Source organism: Schistocerca nitens, chromosome 6, assembly GCF_023898315.1.
Source record: "Schistocerca nitens isolate TAMUIC-IGC-003100 chromosome 6, iqSchNite1.1, whole genome shotgun sequence".
Classification (NCBI taxonomy): domain Eukaryota; kingdom Metazoa; phylum Arthropoda; class Insecta; order Orthoptera; family Acrididae; genus Schistocerca; species Schistocerca nitens.
Genome location: NC_064619.1, coordinates 742,724,045 through 742,744,008, shown reverse-complemented (window position 1 = coordinate 742,744,008; position 19,964 = coordinate 742,724,045). Strand labels below are relative to the sequence as shown.

The following is a 19,964-nucleotide window of genomic DNA, read 5'->3' as shown; positions in this document are numbered from 1 at the left end:
ATTTGTTGCTGTTATGAAAACATAGTAAAAGTAGTAAAGATAGTAGAACTGTCAAACTTAAAGTCACATTTTTTCTGAATAAATGTGGCAGCAGAACTGTCTTTTGTTGAGAGTTTCGTGCATAAATACCATATAGATCCCCGACCTTTTCGGTGAATTTACCAAAAATTTTCGTTCGCACACTCTTTGCCCTGACATTACAGGAAAAAAATTTCCAAGGTGCACTGGTTAAGGATATTCAGTTTGACGTTACAATATCACATTCACTAGAAACTACGTTAAATATTTTACATGTTTCATATAAGTTTCATTGTGTGTTTCAACACATAAAATTTCAGACATTTCTGTTTCTCAATTTATTACGCAGATTTCTTGGACAGGAACCTTTCTGCAGTCCATGGAAGAGATTTTTTTTCTAATTCGCAGAAAACTGAAATCTTGTCAGGGGCATAAAGTGTGTTTCAGTCTTTACTTAGAGATGTTACGCTTACACAACATTTGCAGACGAACAGACAGATCACTCTGAATTAGATTAAAGATTCTATTTTTAAAAATTCATTTGTCGTGGTAATGATTTTATTTCCTGGGCAAAACAATTAAAAACAGAAAGTGTGAAGCTTGATGCTGCGTCGAAAAGTCTTGCATAATACATTTGACGGGCTGCATTTCCAAGTTTCATTTACTTATCGGTGGAAGTTGGTGAGTCAGTATTACAAAGTGTTTCCTAGGCAAATGCAGCCACCCGTCCGAAAACATGACTGTTCTTGGGAACTGCTGTTGAAAATATCTCAGGTGATAACTCAGGAACTGTAGCTTCAACTCTCTACCAGAACAAGTCCAACCAGCAAGTAACACTGCACATAGAATGCAAGGCATCTCCTCTGGATGTTTTAGCCGCGACTTTAGCCGGGCCGGAGGACCAGCGCTGCCTCCTGTCGCTCAGTCACTCTTGACCTCCTTCCGCCGCGCCGCGCCGCCTCTCCAGAGAGCCCCCAGCAGGCAGCGCAGGCCGGCGTAGGCGGCCGCCAGCGCGAGCAGCAGCGTGGCCAGGGCGAGGGCGGCGACGTCGAGCAGCAGGTGCTGGTGCCAGGGCAGGGCCAGGGAGGCAGCGGCCGATCTCAGGTGCGGCGCCCCGCGGTGCCTCAGCACGTACTCCACCCAGTAGACTGCCTCCTCCAGAGGCGGCCGCGGCCGGTCCCGGAAGAGCGCAGACAGCTCCCTCATGCGCTCTCGGTAGCTGAAACAGCGCCAGTACAAGTGACGGCGTTCTACGAAAGAGAGGAGGCAAATAACTTTATATCTACATCTACATGTACATGGTTACTCTGCAAATCGCACTTAAGTTTCTGGCAAATGACTCACCTAAGCACCTTCACAATAATTCCCTATTACTCCACGCAGGCTGTTTAAAATGAACCAACGGCCTTGCCGCAGTGGATACACCGGCTCCCGTGAGATCACCTAAGTTAAGCTCTGTTCGGCGTGGCCGGCACTTGGATGGGTGACCATGCAGCCGCCATGCGCTGTTCCCATTTTTCGGGGTGCAATCAGCCTCGTGATGCCAATTGAGGAGCTACTCGACCGAATAGTAGCGGCTTCGGTCTAGAATACCATCATAACGACCGGGAGAGCGGTGTGCTGACCCCACGCCCCTCCTATCCGCATCCTCCCCTGAGGATTGACACGGCGGTCGGATGGTCCCGGTAGACCACTGGTGGCCGGAAAACGGGGTGCTATAGATCTCTACGTGCGAGTTCCGATTCTCCTTTTATTATGATGATCGTTTCTGCCTGCATAGGCTGGCGTTAACAAATCATTTCTCCATTCAGATGAGAAAGTTACTGACTAAAATTTGATGAGAATATTCCGTCACAGCGAAAAACGCCTTTATTTAAATGCTGTGCACCCCAGTTCCTGTATTATGCCAGTGATACTCTCTCCCCTATTTCTCGATAAAGCAAAACGTACTGCTCTTCGTTGAACTTTCTCGATGTGCGCCGTTAATCTTATTTGGAAAGGATCCCACACACTGCATCAGTACTCCAAAAGAGGACGGCCAAGCGTAGCGAAGGCAGTCTCTTCAGTAGAGGTGTTGCATCTTCTGTTCTGCCAATAAAACGCAGTCTTTGGTTTGCCTTCCCCACAGCAGTTCCTATGTGTCCTTCACAGTTTAAGTTGTTCGTAACTGTAATTCCTCGATATTTAGTTGAATTTACAGCCTTTAGATTCCTTTTATCACTCATGCTGATGGTCTAAGACTTTTATTATTTAGGGACAACTGCCAACATCCGCAACATAGAAAATTCTTTTGTAAATCCTTTTGCAATTTCTTTTGATCTTCTGATGATTTCGATAAACCATAAACCACACCACCATGTGTAAACAACATAAGTCGGCTGTTCAGATTGTCTCCTAAATCGTTTATATTGATGAGGGACAGCGGAGGGCGTACAACACTACTTTGGGGACCGCTATAAATCATTCCCATTTTATTCGATGACTTTCCGTCCGCTACTACAGACTGTGATGTCTCTGACAGGAAATCACGAAACAAGTCGCATAACACAGACGATATTCCACCACCACGCAATTTGATTACGAGCCGCTTGTGATGCACGGTGTCAAAAGCCTTCTGGAAATCTAGAAATATTGCCCGCATCTCGTGGTCGTGCGGTAGCGTTCTCGCTTCCCACGCCCGGGTTCCCGGGTTCGATTCCCGGCGGGGTCAGGGATTTTCTCTGCCTCGTGATGGCTGGGTGTTGTGTGCTGTCCTTAGGTTAGTTAGGTTTAAGTAGTTCTAAGTTCTAGGGGACTTATGACCACAGCAGTTGAGTCCCATAGTGCTCAGAGCCATTTGAACCCATCTAGAAATATTGTCGACAGCACTCAACACTTCGTATGAGTAAATAGCTAGTCGTGTTTCACGAGAATGATGTTTTCTAAATCCGTGTTGACTGAGTGCCAATAGACCGTTCTCTTAGAGATAACTCACAGTGTTCGAAGACAATACATGTTTCAAAATCCTGCTCCATTTCGACGTTAATGGTTGTTGTTGTGGTCTTCAGTCCAGAGACTGGTTTGATGCAGCTCGCCATGCTACTCTATTCTTTGCAAGCTGCTTCATTTCCCAGTATGTACTGCAGCCTACATCCTTCTGAATCTGCTTAGTGTATTCATCTCTTGGTCTCCCTCTACGATTTTTACGCCCCACGCTGCCCTCCAATACTAAATTCGTGATCCCTTGATGCCTCAGAATATGCCTTACCAACCGATACCGTCTTGTAGTCAAGATGCGCCACAAATTTCTCTTGTTTCCAATTCTATTCAATACCTCCTCATTAGTTATGTGATGCACCCATCTAATTTTCAGCATTCGTCTGCAGCACCACATTTCGAAAGCTTCTATTCTCTTCTTGTCTAAACTATTTATCGTCCACGTTTCACTTCCATACATGGCTACAGTCCATACAAATACTTTCAGAAACGACTTCCTGACGCATAAATCTATACTCGATGTTAACAAATTTCCTTTCTTCAGAAACGCTTTCCTTGCCATTGCCAGTCTACATTTTATATCCTCTCTTCTTCGATCATCAGTTATTTTGCTCCCCAAATAGCAAAATTCATTTACTACTTTAAGCGTCTCATTTCCTAATCTAATTCCCTCACCATCACCATTCCGTTATCCTCGTTTTGCCTTTGTTGATGTTCATCTTATATCCTCCTTTCGAGACACTGTTCATTCCATTCAGCTGCTCTTGCAGGACCTCTGACAGAATTAAAATGTCATCGGCGAACGTTAATGGTATGCATCTGTAATTTGAAGTGCATTAGGCCTTCTACCTTTCTTCGATATTGGTGTGACCTGTTCAACTTTCCAGCCTTTGTGTAAGAATCTTTCGTCGAGCGAGAGATTCTGTATGATAGTTTAGTATGGAGCTATTGTATCAGCATACCCTGAAAGGAATCTAACTGGTGTACAGTATGGATTGGGAGACTTGATTTATTAAATTTTCTAATGCGTACTGTTACACTGTACTGTGTATTTTCCTTTAGTTATTTAGCGTTGTAAGGGAAATTGCAGTTTCCACTAGTACAGTGGAAGCTGCAGCTTCCGCTAGAACGCTGGAACGAACAGTTTCTGCTAATATGACGAAACCAGCGGTTTATACTAGTATGTTGAAGCCTACTGATTTTACCAGTACATTCCAAACCGCAGTTTCTGCGAGTCAGACTGAATCAACATATTCTTCAAATGGTTCTGAGCATTATGGGACTTAACTTCTGAGGTCATCAGTCCCCTATAACTTAGAACTACTTAACCTTAACTAACCTAAGGACATCACACACATCCATGCAGGAGGCAGGATTCGAACCTGCGATCGTAGCGGTCGCGCGGTTCCAGACTGAAGAGCCTAGAACCGCTCGGCCGCACCGGCTGGCAACACATTCTCCAAAGGCAGTGGAACCCACAGTTACTGATAGCAGCATGGAACCATCCGTTTCTACTAGGTTGTTGGAACAGGCAGTTTCTGATATTATACTTGGTGATGGAGTTTCTGCTAACATGTCGGAACCCACAGTTTGTGTTAGTACATTGGAACAACACTGCCTTCCTGTACAACCTGAGCCGTGTGCGAGGTCAGCGCTTGCTACTTGGCCTGCTGCCTGTGGCTGTGTGGAGAGCCAAGATGCTGTGATGGAGGGACGGTAGAGGTGAGTGTCGGGCGGAGCCCTGGGGACCACGGAACCCGGGGCAGAGCGCAATCGTTTGTGCGCCAGCGTGGCCGGCTTCCCCCGCGTGCGCACGTTCCAGCAGCGGGCCCCGTGCGCTGGTGCACGACTCTGGGGCGGCCGTCTGACGAGCAGTCGGGGCGAGAATCTGCCCGGCTCGCTTGCCACACTCGGTCGAAGTCTGGGATCTGCCGCCATCTGTTTTGATAGTGAGCGTTCTTTGACATTTCTATGCCACTCGTTCCGGCCGGTGCCTTTTGTGTGATTACTGGCTGCTTCGTGTTCAGTTCCGCCACCCGTTTTGTAGCCCTGCTTTGATAATGCCTGTTTCTGAACTTTTGTCACGTATGATCAACCCTCTTCCTCGTAGGCAAACTACTGGACCTATTATAGCTGATCACTCTTAAACTAAAACGGCAAATACTGCAGGGAGATAATTCTTTTAGTGTTATTCACTTTTTAATATTTTAAAGGGTGTTGTGACCTGTATGTGTTCTCTTATTTTAACTGTTCAGCTTTTGTATATCAAGAAGAGAGTTCTGGTACCGCGCGCCGCGGAATTTGAACCCGCGCCAGACGTCATGGACATCGAAGAACCATAGCGGTCGCTGCACCGTAACCTGTGGCGGCGCGCGCCTCCTGGCCCTCTTTTAGTGTGGGGCCGCCACAGCGGAACACGTGGTCCCAGCGGCCAATAGCGGCGACCCCGATAGCGTACTTAAGCGCCGGCCACTCGTTCATCCAGTTCTCTTTGCCCCCTTCTCTCCCCCGCGTCCTTTTACGTTTCCCTCCTCTGCCTCCTCTCATTCCCTCTCGCGTCTGCCCTTCTCCCCCTTTATTAGTCCTCTCCCTCCTTGGTTCCCCCCCCCCCTTTTCGTTTTTTTTCCTCTCCTCCCTCCTTGTTTTTCCCCCTCCTGCAGGTCACCCCCTCCCCCCCCCCCATCTGCCTTTGGCTCGGGAGTGTCGTCTTTGTGCTGCCACTTTCGTGCAGTGTTCTACAGTGAGTGTTCTACAGTGCGTGTTTTACAGTGAATGTTCCGTGTTGTGTTTTTTGGGACTTGTTGCGAACGGCCATCATACTGTCGCTGGGTGTGCCTTTTATCTCTTGCGAACAGAAACCAGACTGTCGCCATGTGTTTTAATTGTGTGTCTACTATGTTACTTGTCTGATTCCCGTGTCTTTTATCTACATTGCCAACCCCTTTTGCTTTCTGTTTTAACTTTCCGCAATTTTACGCCATTTTACACTTTAAATCATCATTTTATCGCCTGTTTTTCCTTGTCTCTTTCTTCTTCCTTTATTTAAAAAAAGTCTGTAGGCTGTAGAGCAGCGTAGTAAGCTGCTGCCAGCCCGCCCCCTTCGGGGGGAATTGAAAATCAATAATGAAAAAAAAAAAGTTCATCCAGTCAGTCTAATCTCGCTTACGTCGGTTTACAACTCGCTTGCGCTAGACTGCTTTCTTCCTGGTTCGTGTACGAGTTTGTTTCCTTGTGACTCTGTTGTTCGGTCTTGTTGTATTCTTTCTGTCCTACGTTGGTCGTGTCCGTTGTTTTCCGTTGTGTTGTTGTTCGCGGGCCTCTCCGCGGGTCCCGCCGCGCCTTACGTCAGTGCTACCTCGCGACCGTCCTGGTCGCAGTTACAACAACCGTTGTGCGGAACCATTAGTGATTTTTAACTCTTGTGAAGTTTTAGTTAATAACTGCGAGAGTGATCCTTTGGACGTACTAAAGTTCTCGATACCTGTTAGCGTATTTAACTCAGATTCTCTAGCAGAACATTTGTTCACGGTTAGTAATCGGTAGCAGTTGCATTGCTCCCTGGATGGAGGTTTACATTGTCCGGCATGCCTGATTAATATGAAATTTTTTGGAGATCACGGTTTAGGTTTGGATGCTGTTAAATTTCTCCTGCCAGCTTCTGCTCTAGCCTTGAGTAGCTGTTTTCTGACATGAACCAGTTTCATCCCAGCTTTATTTGATCCTAAAATTGTCGGGCTTGGTCTGTAAGACCCACTATTATTTCATTCACTGAATTTATTTTCGTATGGTTGCCGGTTTGACTCGAGCGCTTTGTTAGCTTCCTGTAATATCCGAGAGAAAGCGTTCACTTCCTCAATGAGGTGTTATTTGCTTCCAAAAAGCGCACGGGTCTGCTAGACCCAGCCCGACCGTTGACCTTATTGATTTCTGCCAGTGCTGTCTCATTTTTATTTTGGTGTAATCTGTCATTTCATTACTTTTCGAACTATTTGTGAAGTCCCAAAACCGAATTATCATTATAATTAGTTCACAGTTTGAAATGGCAAGACAAAATTTTAATACGGTGAAATGTACAAAATTTCATATGAGTGTGAAATAGACGATTCTGACAAGAACCCAGACTGCGAAATAAACAGTGAGCATGACAGTAATAGTGAAATAAGTGGTGGTGAAGAGGAAGATGTTCAGTTATATTCCCCAGCATCGATGCACCTACTGTTGTTGAATCAGGTACACCTCCCATAACTGACTCAGATGCATCACCTATGCGATTTTATAAAGGAAGGAACGGACCAACTAGCTGGAGAAAAAGTTTTTTCCAACAAAGTGTTCGAACAAGACGTCAGAACATAGTTATCATCCATTTTCTTGGAAGCCTTCGAGCTGTGATGGATCTACATTCACCGTTCGAATCAATCTACTGGTTGATTTAGTTCTTGGATCAACTAATATCTATCGTCATTCAGTTCGAAACAAATCTTCAAGTGTCTCAAATATGCGTAGGCCTAGAAGTTTTGATGAATTGAAGTCCTATTTGGGCCTACTTTACTTAGCTGGAACATTGCATGGGGATAAAATGAATATCGAAGGCTTTTGCAGTACAGATGAGAACGGATTACAAATCTTTCCAGCAAGTATGTCATTGAAAAGGTTCAGATTTTTGACTCGTTGTATTCAGACGAGGAAAGAAAAAGCACCAGATAATCTTGCTGCCATAGGATTCGTTCTTGATATACCTGTCTCTAACTTCAACGCGTATTTTGCTTCATCAGAAAACGAAATGCACGTTCCGTACAGAGGTAGGTGCAGGTGGTTCACATTATATATGCCAAGTAAACGTAACAGTTGTGGGATCAAGGTTTTCATCCTGGCTTGGAAGTGTGTGCGGGTGCACAGCCACGTGGACCGTAGAAAAACAGTATAAGGCAGATGATGTTGTTTTGCGTCTTTTAAACTCAATAAAAGGGTCTGGAAGGAACCTGACAATAGATAATTGGTTTACTGCTTACTCAGTCATCAAAAAAGTACTACAAGAAAAGAATATTACTATTGTTGGTATGTTAAGAAGATAAGTCGGAAATTGCAGCTGATCTTTTATCCAAAAAATCTAAAAAAGTGTACTCAAGTAACTTTAGATTTTAGGAAGACCTCACATTACTCCCATATGCACCAAAACGAAACGACTCAGTACTGATTATTTCCTCAATGCATCATTCTGACACACTGGTAGTGTCAGCGGCGAAAAGAAGAAAACCAAGTATAATAATGTACTACAAAGGGCGACTTAGATGTCGTTGATGCTACGTTTGGTGAATATACTGTTGCTAGAATGACTAGACGGTGGCCTCTCCGTCTCTTTTTTCAGTCGTAGAGCATTGCATCTCTCGGCTACAGTATATTCAAAACAAACAAAAACATTTGAGTTAGAAGAGCATACCTCACAACCCTAGTAAATTGAATCAAATTTACTTTTATTTCCAGTTTACATAGATTTAGTACAACATAGAAGTATGTTCTTCGGCTTTTTTACAATTATTTTATGATTCAGAAAGTTAAAATAATGTCAATATAGGGTTAAGTAGTACCTGAACAAAATAAAAATATACTGTTTGTCACTTCTTATACGTGTTTTATTTAATGGGTCCCACAGACCCACTCCGACCATTGTTGAAACTATTTGTCGCCCGACCGCTCTAGGGTTAAAAGAGGTTTTATGTATGTCGCAGTTGATCTCAGGCCTTGTCGCTGTGGATCGGGTGCCCTAGGCCCACCACGGAGTGATGTGTGCCACCCGCAGGCCACATACACGTGATTTACTGTCGCATAACAAACCTCTTTCCGTACATTATTTTGCCTGAAATTTTGGAAGGATGAAGAGAATATATATATTGCACTGTTTAATAAGGAAATATGTAATACTGGAAGTGAGTAAATTTCGTTAAGAAGATTAGATTCCTTAATGTAAATGAACTTTGTTTTAGAGTTGCACTCTTTTAGTAAGAATAGATCTAATGCCTTAAATTAGTAAATTGCTTCTTACACAACTTTTCGAACATGATGCAAATTGGTTTCTTGGTGTAAATGAGCCTAATTGTAGAGTCACACTATTTTAACAAGAAAATATTTAATGCTTGAAATTGGTAAACGTCTTCTTGTATTTCTTCTTGTAATACTTTTGGAACCTAAGACACAATTTGGATTTAGGCCTACACTGTGGGTTAACTTTTCCTAATGTTGCACTCTTTCAATATGAAAAGAAACAAAGTTTGATTCTTGCAGCTAGTAAATGATTTTTGCCAGAAGAAAGTAACCAAAATTTGTAGTACATATATTTGCAGAATTGTAGTAATAAATTTGTGAAGATGTTATTTTGAAGAATCCAACGATGTTCAACTTGTTATCCAGTGCTTACATTGAGACCTGTGTCCTCTCATTAATTAACGTCCTTGTTAAACCCATACCACCATGGAAAGCACAGTATCTGCTAGTGTATTGGAATCTGCAGTTTTTACTGGCACAAAGAAACTTGCAGTTTCAACTAGCGCAATGGAACCCTTAGTTCCTGCTAGTGCATTACAGCACGCAGTTTCTCATAACACAGTGTCTTCCAGCACCCTGAATCTCGCTGTTTCTGCTAGCCCACTGGAAACACAACATTCTGATACTATATAATGGAACATACAGCTTCTGCTAGGTTGTTGGAACCCACAGTTTCTGTTGAAATATTTGAGATTCAGTTTCTTTTAATACGTTGAAACCCACAGATCCTCTTAGTACACTGGAATCTGCGGTTTCTTTCAGTAAGATGGAACCCACAGAAGCTGCTAAGACTCTGAATCTGCTGCTTCTGCTAACAGAATGGAATCTTCAGATTTTTATAGTACAGCCGAAATTTCAGCTGCTGTAATGGAAGCTTCAGTTTGTGCTAGTACATTGGAAAGTGTAACTTCTGCGAATACAGTGGATCCTGCAGTTTCTTCTTGTATGATGAAACCCACAGCTTCTGCTAGTACGATAGAACCCGCAGGTTTTATCTACATCCACAGTACTGAGTTTCTTCAAACGAGTAAGTGCAACTGTGTTGGTTGTATCATTTCCAGAGACAATCCCAGAACATGATGACAGGTGTGGGAACACTTCAACAACGCATGCGATCTTGAATTTCAACAGAAGACACAGGAGCGACATCATCAAGGTCATACTACTCCTTTTTACGTCCCACAACAGACTAAGAATTTTCATTACTTCCTTCACACAAGCCGCACAAATTTTCTTTTCATTTTTTTAATGAGAGATACGGAAGTGCAGCATAGCCTGAGTTTTTAAAGAGAATGTTTTTGTGCCATCAAGTTATCCAAAATTCACCGTTGCTACAAAACAATGTCGTACGAATCGCCTGAGAAGGTTAACCAATCTGAATACCACCGGCACCGCCCCAGGTCGGAAACGTTGGACCACAAAGCTGATGGTATGCAGATAAGAAAATAGTGTTACGTGTAAATTTACGTCATATTTAGATGCCAGTCTTACATTGTGTAGCGGAGGGTACTTCTGGAGCTAATACCATCTGTCGCCTTCCCTGCATTCGTAAATAGTCAGTGCAATGCACAGCTGTCGATAAGGGTCTGTGCTAGCCCTGACTTATCCGATTTTCTCGTTGGGTCCACAACGCGAGATGTGCTTGTGTGGGAAGAATCAACAGGTTTCCACATTCTTAGCGGATTTCTGAATTTCAAAGGTAAGAGTTTCTGTGTTGCATAGTAACATTCTCTGCACGACGCCTCTCGTTTAGCACCAGCCAGCGGAGTATGTTGAGCAACTTGTTAATGCTCTTGTCCCTACTAAACGGACCTGTGACGTAAGTCTCGGTCCTTCGTTGAATCTTCTTCCTCTGTTAGTCCAACCTGGTAGGGCTCCACGAACGGTGAGCACCACTCAAGAATCTGTCGAACCAGTGCCTCGTGAGGCATTTGTTTGGTGGACGCATCACACTTCCTGCCGATTCTTCCCACCAATCGCAGCTTGCACCTGCTTTTCACACAATCAGTTTTATGTGAGTGTTCCAGTTTAGATGGTTCCTAGATGTTTTATGGTTGGTTTCAGTGGCTTATATGCAGTAGTGTAATCGGACAGTAACATACCTATTTGTCTTCAAATGATCAGTTTGCCACATTTATTTACCCTCAGCGTCAACTGCCAGTATCCTTTACAGTAATCTGTACAGTCATCTGCAGCTGCCTACACTGTTCTGGCTTTGTAGCCCATAGACAACACAATTGTCTGCAAACAGTTTAATGGAGTTTCTGATATTATTAACACGATCATTTATATACAATATAATGAATTATGGTCCCATAGCCGGCGGGGTAGCTGCGCAGTCTGAGGCGCCTTATGACGGTTAGTGTGGCTTCCCGCGTCGGACGTTCGAGTCCTCCCTCGGGCATGGGTGTGTGTATTGTCATTAGCGTAAGTTAATTAAAGTTAGATTACGTAGTGTGTAAGTTTAGGGACCGAGGACCTCAGCAGTTGGGTCCCGTAGAACCTGTCATATTTTTTTAATGGTCCCATAGAATAGCGCGGTGTTACCACGTACTTTCTTTCCAGTTTGTCAGTTCCGTACTGTGGAGAACGATGTTTAGAGTTTCGTTTGCTAGGAAGTCCTGAATTCAGTCAAAAATCTCGTCCGATACGAATTGCACCGTATTTTGTTATATCTGCCAGACACTTGAGCGTGAATAGCAGTGTATTCTTGTAGATAGGCTGTTGGCGCCTGTCTCGGGATCTTCAGCTGACTGTCATTTACAGATTTTCTAGTCGTTTCGCCTGCATGAGTGACTGGCATCGCCAGAGGTTCATCCTCTAATTCTGGTGGCTGACCAGTTTCGAACCCGCTGCCAGAGGTAATACGTACAACGACATCTGAGAGCTTTTCGCTGATCATTACCGCTGTGCTTCTCGCCCTGCTACCTGCAACGATCGTTCGCTGTGGCACATTCCTTTGCCCAGAGACTTTCTTACACCTCTTGAAACTATTGCTATGTTTTTGAATTTCTACTGCTTCCGTAAACGAGTGGGCGTTTAACTCTTGTCCACAGTGGGAACCCCTGTGTCAGTAAATTTTATTGTGCGTTCGGCCTCAATCAGTGGATGCTCTGCAGTAGCTTGTTTCCTCGCCTGCCCCAACCTTTAATACTGTTTATTTTCGGTGAACCTGGTTCTAATGGATCTTCCAGGCATTGCATTACAAACTTTCCCACATGCACTCGGTATGTGGTATCTTCCCAACATTCCCCTTTTACTGATTTGAAGCACTCTTTGATCTTCTCGTTCTTTATAGCACGTTTGCGAAACATACGACCGATTATTTGTCTCACTCTGGGAGCGTGTGGTAGAATTGCCACCCCTGACCAGTAGCACGCCTCAGTGTAAATAGGCCCTGGGGCCTCATTCTGCAATGCCGTGTCATTGCAAGAAACAAAGGAAGAGCAACAGCTGTAATGATCAGGAAAAAGCCCTGAGACAATGTCAGCCAGTCGATGCAGCGAAATGACAGGAAAATCGTTAAACAAATGTTGGCAGAATGTCCTGAGACCGAAACTAACAGGCAGCAGGTTAACAAGTAATCAATAAACTATCAACAATTTCGTAGTATCATATCAGCAAACTGCAAAATCATCAAACGTTAGCGTCACTGTGATGGCAGCCTTATGAGTTAGCGATGGTGCCCCAAACACAGAGTGAAGTAATCTGGAGTCGTCGTCGAACTTGGCCACAGATTCATGAACTCGGTGCTCTGTCAGCTGTTACGAGGGCAGGGTGGAGGCCACACGAGGTCGCCGTTAATAGTGCCGTCACACTGTGTCACTGGCGAGACAGCCCAGAACTTCGAGCACACTCACGTGTCACGCGGCCAGATTTAGTAGAACGCGCCAGCTCGTCACGCGTGCTAGCCGCGGTGGCCGAGCGGTTCTAGGCGCTTCAGTCTGGAATCGCGTGACTGCTACGGTCAGAGGTTCGAATCCTGCCTGGGGCATGGATGTGTGTGATGTCCTTAGGTTAGTTAGGTTTAAGTAGTCCTAAGTTCTAGGGGACTGATGACCTCAGCTGTTAAGTCCCATAGTGCTGAGAGCCATTTTTCGTCACGCGTGCTCACCTGGTGTCGTTGATGAGGCTGTCCAGAGCGTCGCGCAGGCTGTGCTCCGTCAGCTGGCCCACGGTCAGGGTGAGGGCGACGCCGCGGCGGCTCATGGCGGCGGCGTTGTGGCGCTGGTCGGACCTGACAGGCACCACCAGCAGGGGCACCCCCGCCCACACCGCCTCCTGCAGGCCCAGCTGCCCGCCGTGCGTGATGAACGCCACCGTCTTGGGGTGGTCTGCCACACAAGTACAGTCACAGGGTATCATCGTCTCTCACTCTTGACTCGAAGGTGCCGAATACTGTCGACATGCGTACTAGCATTTCAACGCTGGACTCAAGTGATATTTGTGATAGACACCATCGGGGCTGAGAACGAAGTGCACGGATTGAAAAGGGTGTAAGACTGGGAAAGCAAAAGAGAGCCTAAAACTGAGGGTGAAAAGATATCAATAAGACTCTTTGATGACATTGTTACCGTCAGTGAAAGCGAAATTGAACTATAAGACCTGTGGAATGGAATGGACAAGTTAATGAATATAGAATTCAGCTTAAGAGAGAATGAAGAAAGAGGAAGTCATGAGAGGTAGCAGAAATGAGCTTATTATTCTAGTGATAAACTTCGTATTTACATAGAGATCATGAAGTGCAAGAAGTGAAGGAATTCTGTTACATTAGAAGCAAAATAACATGATGTACGAAGCAAGCGGGACATAGGAAGAAGGCTTGCCCAGGAAAGAAGGGAATTCTTGCTTGTAAGAAGTATATTAATAACAAGCATTGGCCTTAATTTGAACAAGAAATCACCCATTTCGTGGGCAGGTATTAGCGTACCTCTAACGAGCCGATCATCGGAGTATTTCCGCACCCCTCAGTTACAGTATTGTAAAATTAAGTGCAACAGAACCTAAATACGAATGAAAAAAGATTTTGGCCGTGAGCAGTCACACCGAGGTTGACATCATGTACTCTACTCGAAGAGCATTCCTACTACTCCCCAAATAGATTACTGAAATTTATAATATTTACGAAAGGAATGCTAGCTAGTTGAAAAACATGTGACATTTATGACAACGACATTTTTATTTCCAAAAGACATGAACGACATGGGACATAGCTCAACATGACATGTCGATTATATTTAAGCTCCCGTTTAATAAAATGAAGAGTGTATCGATGCGCTGTTGACAAAAATTCGAAGAGGGTGGTAAATTGAATCTACTTCTCACTTTAACTGTGGATAATGGGCTAGTACTGCAACTAATTCATTTGAAGTGTCTGTGAACTGCCAATCGGAAAGCTACCACCATATCTTTAAGACAGTGATTGCTGCTGTTGTAAGGGCACGTTGCAGTTGTAAAATTCGCTACTGCGAACTGCTCGCCATAAGCATCTAGAGGTCCAGAATGTGGTGACTGTAGTGAACCTCTGCGTCGGCTCCAAAAGCGAGTCTCCACCTCTTTCTCTCATGTGAATCTACCTTCGCGCCCTGAGTCTCGATCGAACTCTCCATGTTCAAGGCCACCGCCCGAATCCACTCACCGATTCTCCGACTATCCTTGACACTCCTCACACTCCTCTCAAGTCCGAAGAACAATCCACACGAGGCATGCACAAAGAGCTAAAAATCACCAGTCGAAAACGGTAGCGCACCAGTCGGCTATGTCTTTATGGATCGTGCAGTCTCCCTCGAGAAGATGTGCAAAAGCCGTTCCTCCAATCCTAACACATCTCATGGCGTTGAACAGGCAGTCACAGGTATGATTTCGGGCATAACAACCAGCGGCCCAATTAAAACACTGCTGTTATGTGCACTAGGGAAGGAGCGTGGCTTGGGTGCCTAATTGACCCCGAAAAAACGCAATGGGTATCCCGGCAACGTAGTGTTGGCCGTCATGCAATGCTGGCCCATTTCTGCCACTGAGGCGAAATCTTTTCACGAGCCTAGCTATGTTAATGGCATCTTGAGAATACCCGCAGAATTGGAGGACTGTACTCTCCCTGTTCGAAAACAGGTGGCCGGGTGTCGGGCCGTCGTCGTAAAACGTTCCGTTGCTGACCTCTGGGACAGTGTGACGTAGCCTGCTACAAAAGTGAAGGAAAGGCGAATCCAAAGGACTTCCAGTATTTCTAAGACTATATTCCGGGAGCACAATATTGTTTGGTGGTGAATAATGGACTGTGGGAAAACTTGAAAAAGAGGAGAATCGAAGCATTTGTTAATGACTGGTATTGAAAGATACTGAAACTCAGGAGGACCAATAAAATAGAGAATCGGCGAAGAGAGGAACATATGGGAACCATTGACTAGGAGAAGGGGAAGGATGATCGGACATGTGTTAAGACATCATGGAGTAACCCTCATAGCACTAGGTAAGCTGTAGAGGGTAAAAACTGTAGGGAGAAACAGATATTGCAATACATACAACAAATGATTGAGGATGTAGGTTGCCAGTGCCACTCTGACGGCACAGGAAAGGAATGTGCGGCGAGCTGCATCAAACCATTCAGAACACTGGTGTCTCAAGAAACAATCGCTACCAAACATTTTATAGATAGTCTCTTAAGGAAAGTAGCGCTATCAATAGTATCACAAGATAGTGGTTACTTCTTTATGGATATTTTAGCTTTCTTTTCATTGTTACATCACACACGATATATCTCTCTTGCCTTCATGCCCTCCAAAATTATGGAAAAAATATTTCCATCTCAAATTAAACAAAAAGTAATCGAATCATTAGTCCTGCCAAATTTTTATTACTGTGATGCAGCTCAACATGGTACATGTAGTGGAAGACGAATCGAGGGAGCTACGAACGCTTATGTAATATACGTGTGCAACATTCGTACTTTGATCAAATCAGCCCTTCCTAAAGTCAGGTTCGATGCGACTGGATATGCAATATGATTTTCGCATGCAATACCATAACGGATAAAAGAGGAATCTTGGCTATATTTCCGCATAATATGAAATCTTCCTTCGTCTCCTTCTCTATTCACCCATACGACTAATAGAACCAACTACCCTGTGACATTTATCCTGATTGAAACTAGTCTGCATTCAAAGGGAGATTAGAGCTTTCCCTCTTATCATCGCCGTAGCATCTCTTTCTGCACATGCAGGCTGTTTCCTTTCTGTCAAACATGATACCAGTACCCTTTCCGCAGTATACAGTACATATATATGCTTTCCTCAACCTATCTATTTCTGTTTTGCTTTCTCCATCTCATCCAATAATCCCATTATTTATCGCCCTTTGTCTGATCCGTCAACTCTCCACCATTTACTTCTTCTCCATTGTTACCTCACATTTCTGTTAGATGTTACTATTCATATTCCATTAGAAAGTAATGAGGTAATTACTTCATCTTAATAAGATAGACATTCCGGCCATAAGTTGACAACAGCGTGCTACAAGACACATCTAGCCAAATAACTTTCTTACATAGGCCTGTAGGCCATGTCCTATGGCTTTGTCATCTAATTTTCCTATTGCAGTCATTTGCATCTCTGATCTGTGGTTTTGGAATTCGATACCGCCCTGAAATTCGATGCTTATGGAGCGCCCTTCGTGTTGTTTTGGTGCTGACAGTGTTCGCGAGTGCGACTTACAGACCTGCAATCCTGCATGACTGTCTGTCACGATCACTCAGCTTACAGTTTCGTCCGTCTTGTGACACAGAGGATTACCTTTTCTCCTCGCTCACTGTTGTTGTTGTTGTTGTTGTGGTGGTCTTCAGTCCTGAGACTGGTTTGATGCAGCTCTCCATGCTACTCTATCCTGTGCAATCTTCTTCATCTCCCAGTACCTACTGCAGCCTACATCCTTCTGAATCTGCTTAGTGTATTCATCTCTTGGTCTACCTCTACGATTTTTACCCTCCACACTGCCCTCCAATGCTAAATTTGTGATCCCTTGATGCCTCAAAACATGTCCTACCAACCGATCCCTTCTTCTAGTCAAGTTGTGCCACAAACTTCTCTTCTCCCCAATCCTATTCAATACCTCATCATTAGTTACGTGATCTACCCACCTTATCTTCAGCATTCTTCTGTAGCACCACATTTCGAAAGCTTCTATTCTCTTCTTGTCCAAACTAGTTATCGTCCATGTTTCACTTCCATACATGGCTACACTCCATACAAATACTTTCAGAAACGACTTCCTGACACTTAAATCTATACCCGATGTTAACTAATTTCTCTTCTTCAGAAACGATTTCCTTGCCATTGCCAGTCTACATTTTATATACTCTCTACTTCGACCATCATCAGTTATTTTACTCCATAAATAGCAAAACTCCTTTACTGCTTCAAGTGTCTCATTTCCTAATCTAATTCCCTCAGCATCACCCGATTTAATTTGACTACATTCCATTATCCTCGTTTTGCTTTTGTTGATGTTCATCTTATATCCTTCTTTCAAGACACTGTCCATTCCGTTCAACTGTTCTTCCAAGTCCTTTGCTGTCCGTGACAGAATTACAATGTCATCGGCAAACCTCAAATTTTTTACTTCTTCTCCATGAATTTTAATACCTACTCCGAATTTTTCTTTTGTTTCCTTTACTGCTTGTTCAGTATACAGATTGAATAACATCGGGGAGAGGCTACAACCCTGTCTCACTCCTTTCCCAACCACTGCTTCCCTTTCATGCCCCTCGACTCTTATAACTGCCATCTGGTTTCTGTACAAATTGTAAATAGCCTTTCGCTCCCTGTATTTTACCCCTGCCACCTTCAGAATTTGAAAGAGAGTATTCCAGTTAACATTGTCAAAAGCTTTCTCTAGGTCTACAAATGCTAGAAACGTAGGTTTGCCTTTTCTTAATCTTTCTTCTAAGATAAGTCGTAAGGTTTGTATTGCCTCACGTGTTCCAACATTTCTACGGAATCCAAACTGATCTTCCCCGAGGTCCGCTTCTACCAATTTTTCCATTCGTCTGTAAAGAATTCGCGTTAGTATTTTGCAGCTGTGACTTATTAAACTGATAGTTCGGTAATTTTCACATCTGTCAACACCTGCTTTCTTTGGGATTGGAACTATTATATTCAAGTCTGAGGGTATTTCGCCTGTCTCATACATCTTGCTCACCAGATGGTAGAGTTTTGTCATGACTGGCTCTCCCAAGGCCATCAGTAGTTCTAATGGAATGTTGTCTACTCCCGGGGCCTTGTTTCGACTCAGGTCTTTCAGTGCTCTGTCAAACTCTTCACGCAGTATCTTATCTCTCATTTCGTCTTCGTCTACATCCTCTTCCATTTCCATAATATTGTCCTCAAGTACATCGCCCTTGTATAAACCCTCTATATACTCTTTCCACCTTTCTGCCTTCCCTTCTTTGCTTAGAACTGGGTTGCCATCTGAGCTCTTGATATTAATACAAGTGGTTCTCTTCTCTCCAAAGGTCTCTTTAATTTTCCTGTAGGCAGTATCTATCTTACCCCTAGTGAGACAAGCCTCTATATCTTTACATTTGTCCTCTAGCCATCCCTGCTTAGCCATTTTGCACTTCCTGTCGATCTCATTTTTGAGACGTTTGTATTCCTTTTTGCCTGCTTCATTCACTGCATTTTTATATTTTCTCCTTTCATCAATTAAATTCAATATTTCTTCTGTTACCCAAGGATTTCTATTAGCCCTCGCCTTTTTACCTACTTGATCGTTTGCTACCTTCACTACTTCATCCCTCAGAGCTACCCATTCTTCTTCTACTGTATTTCTTTCCCCCAATCCTGTCAATTGTTCCCTTATGCTCTCCCTGAAACTTTCTACAACCTCTGGTTCTTTCAGTTTATCCAGGTCCCATCTCCTTAAATTCCCACCTTTTTGCAGTTTCTTGTTTCAATCTGCAGTTCATAACCAATAGATTGTGGTCAGAATCCACATCTGCCCCTGGAAATGTCTTACAATTTAAAACCTGGTTCCTAAATCTCTGTCTTACCATTATATAATCTATCTGATACCTTTTAGTATCTCCAGGATTCTTCCAGGTATACAACCTTCTTTTATGATTCTTGAACCAAGTGTTAGCTATGATTAAGTTATGCTCTGTGCAAAATTCTACAAGGCGGCTTCCTCTTCCATTTCTTCCCCCCAATCCATATTCACCTACTATGTTTCCTTCTCTCCCTTTTCCTACTGACGAATTCCAGTCACCCATGACTATTAAATTTTCGTCTCCCTTCACCACCTGAATAATTTCTATTATCTCGTCATACATTTCTTCAATTTCTTCATCATCTGCAGAGCTAGTTGGCATATAAACTTGTAATACTGTAGTAGGCATGGGCTTTGTGTCTATCTTGGCCACAATAATGCGTTCACTATGCTGCTTGTAGTAGCTAACCCGCACTCCTATTATTTTATTCATTATGAAACCTACTCCTGCATTACCCCTATTTGATTTTGTATTTATAACCCTGTATTCACCTGACCAAAAGCCTTGTTCCTCCTGTCACCGAACTTCACTAATTCCCACTATATCTAACTTTAACCTATCCATTTCCCTTTTTAAATTTTCTAACCTACGTGCCCGATTAAGGGATCTGACATTCCACGCTCCGATCCGTAGAACGCCAGTTTTCTTTCTCCTGATAATGACGTCCCCTTGAGTAGTCCCCGCCCGGAGATCCGAATGGGGGACTATTTTACCTCCGGAATATTTTACCCAAGAGGACACCATCATCACTTAATCATACAGTAAAGCTGCATGTCCTCGGGAAAAATTACGGCTGTAGTTTCCCCTTGCTTTCAGCCGTTCGCAGTACCAGCACAAGAAGGCCGTTTTGGTTAATGTTACAAGGCCAGATCAGTCAATCATCCAGACTGTT

General features: G+C 43.8%; 1 protein-coding gene across 1 annotated transcript in view; it reads right to left on the bottom strand.

Annotated features, from left to right (window-relative positions):
* Window positions 1–455: 455 nt before the first annotated feature.
* LOC126262525 (UDP-glucosyltransferase 2-like) overlaps window positions 456–19,964 on the bottom strand; it is a 126,796-nt gene continuing 107,287 nt past the window's right edge. Inside the window, exons 6-7 of the mRNA XM_049959198.1 lie at window positions 13,148–13,367; window positions 456–1,237 (exon numbers count right to left, since the gene is read on the bottom strand). Of these exons, the coding sequence (XP_049815155.1) occupies window positions 940–1,237; window positions 13,148–13,367 (518 nt within the window). The 3' untranslated portion in view covers window positions 456–939. The remainder of the gene's footprint in view (window positions 1,238–13,147; window positions 13,368–19,964) is intronic.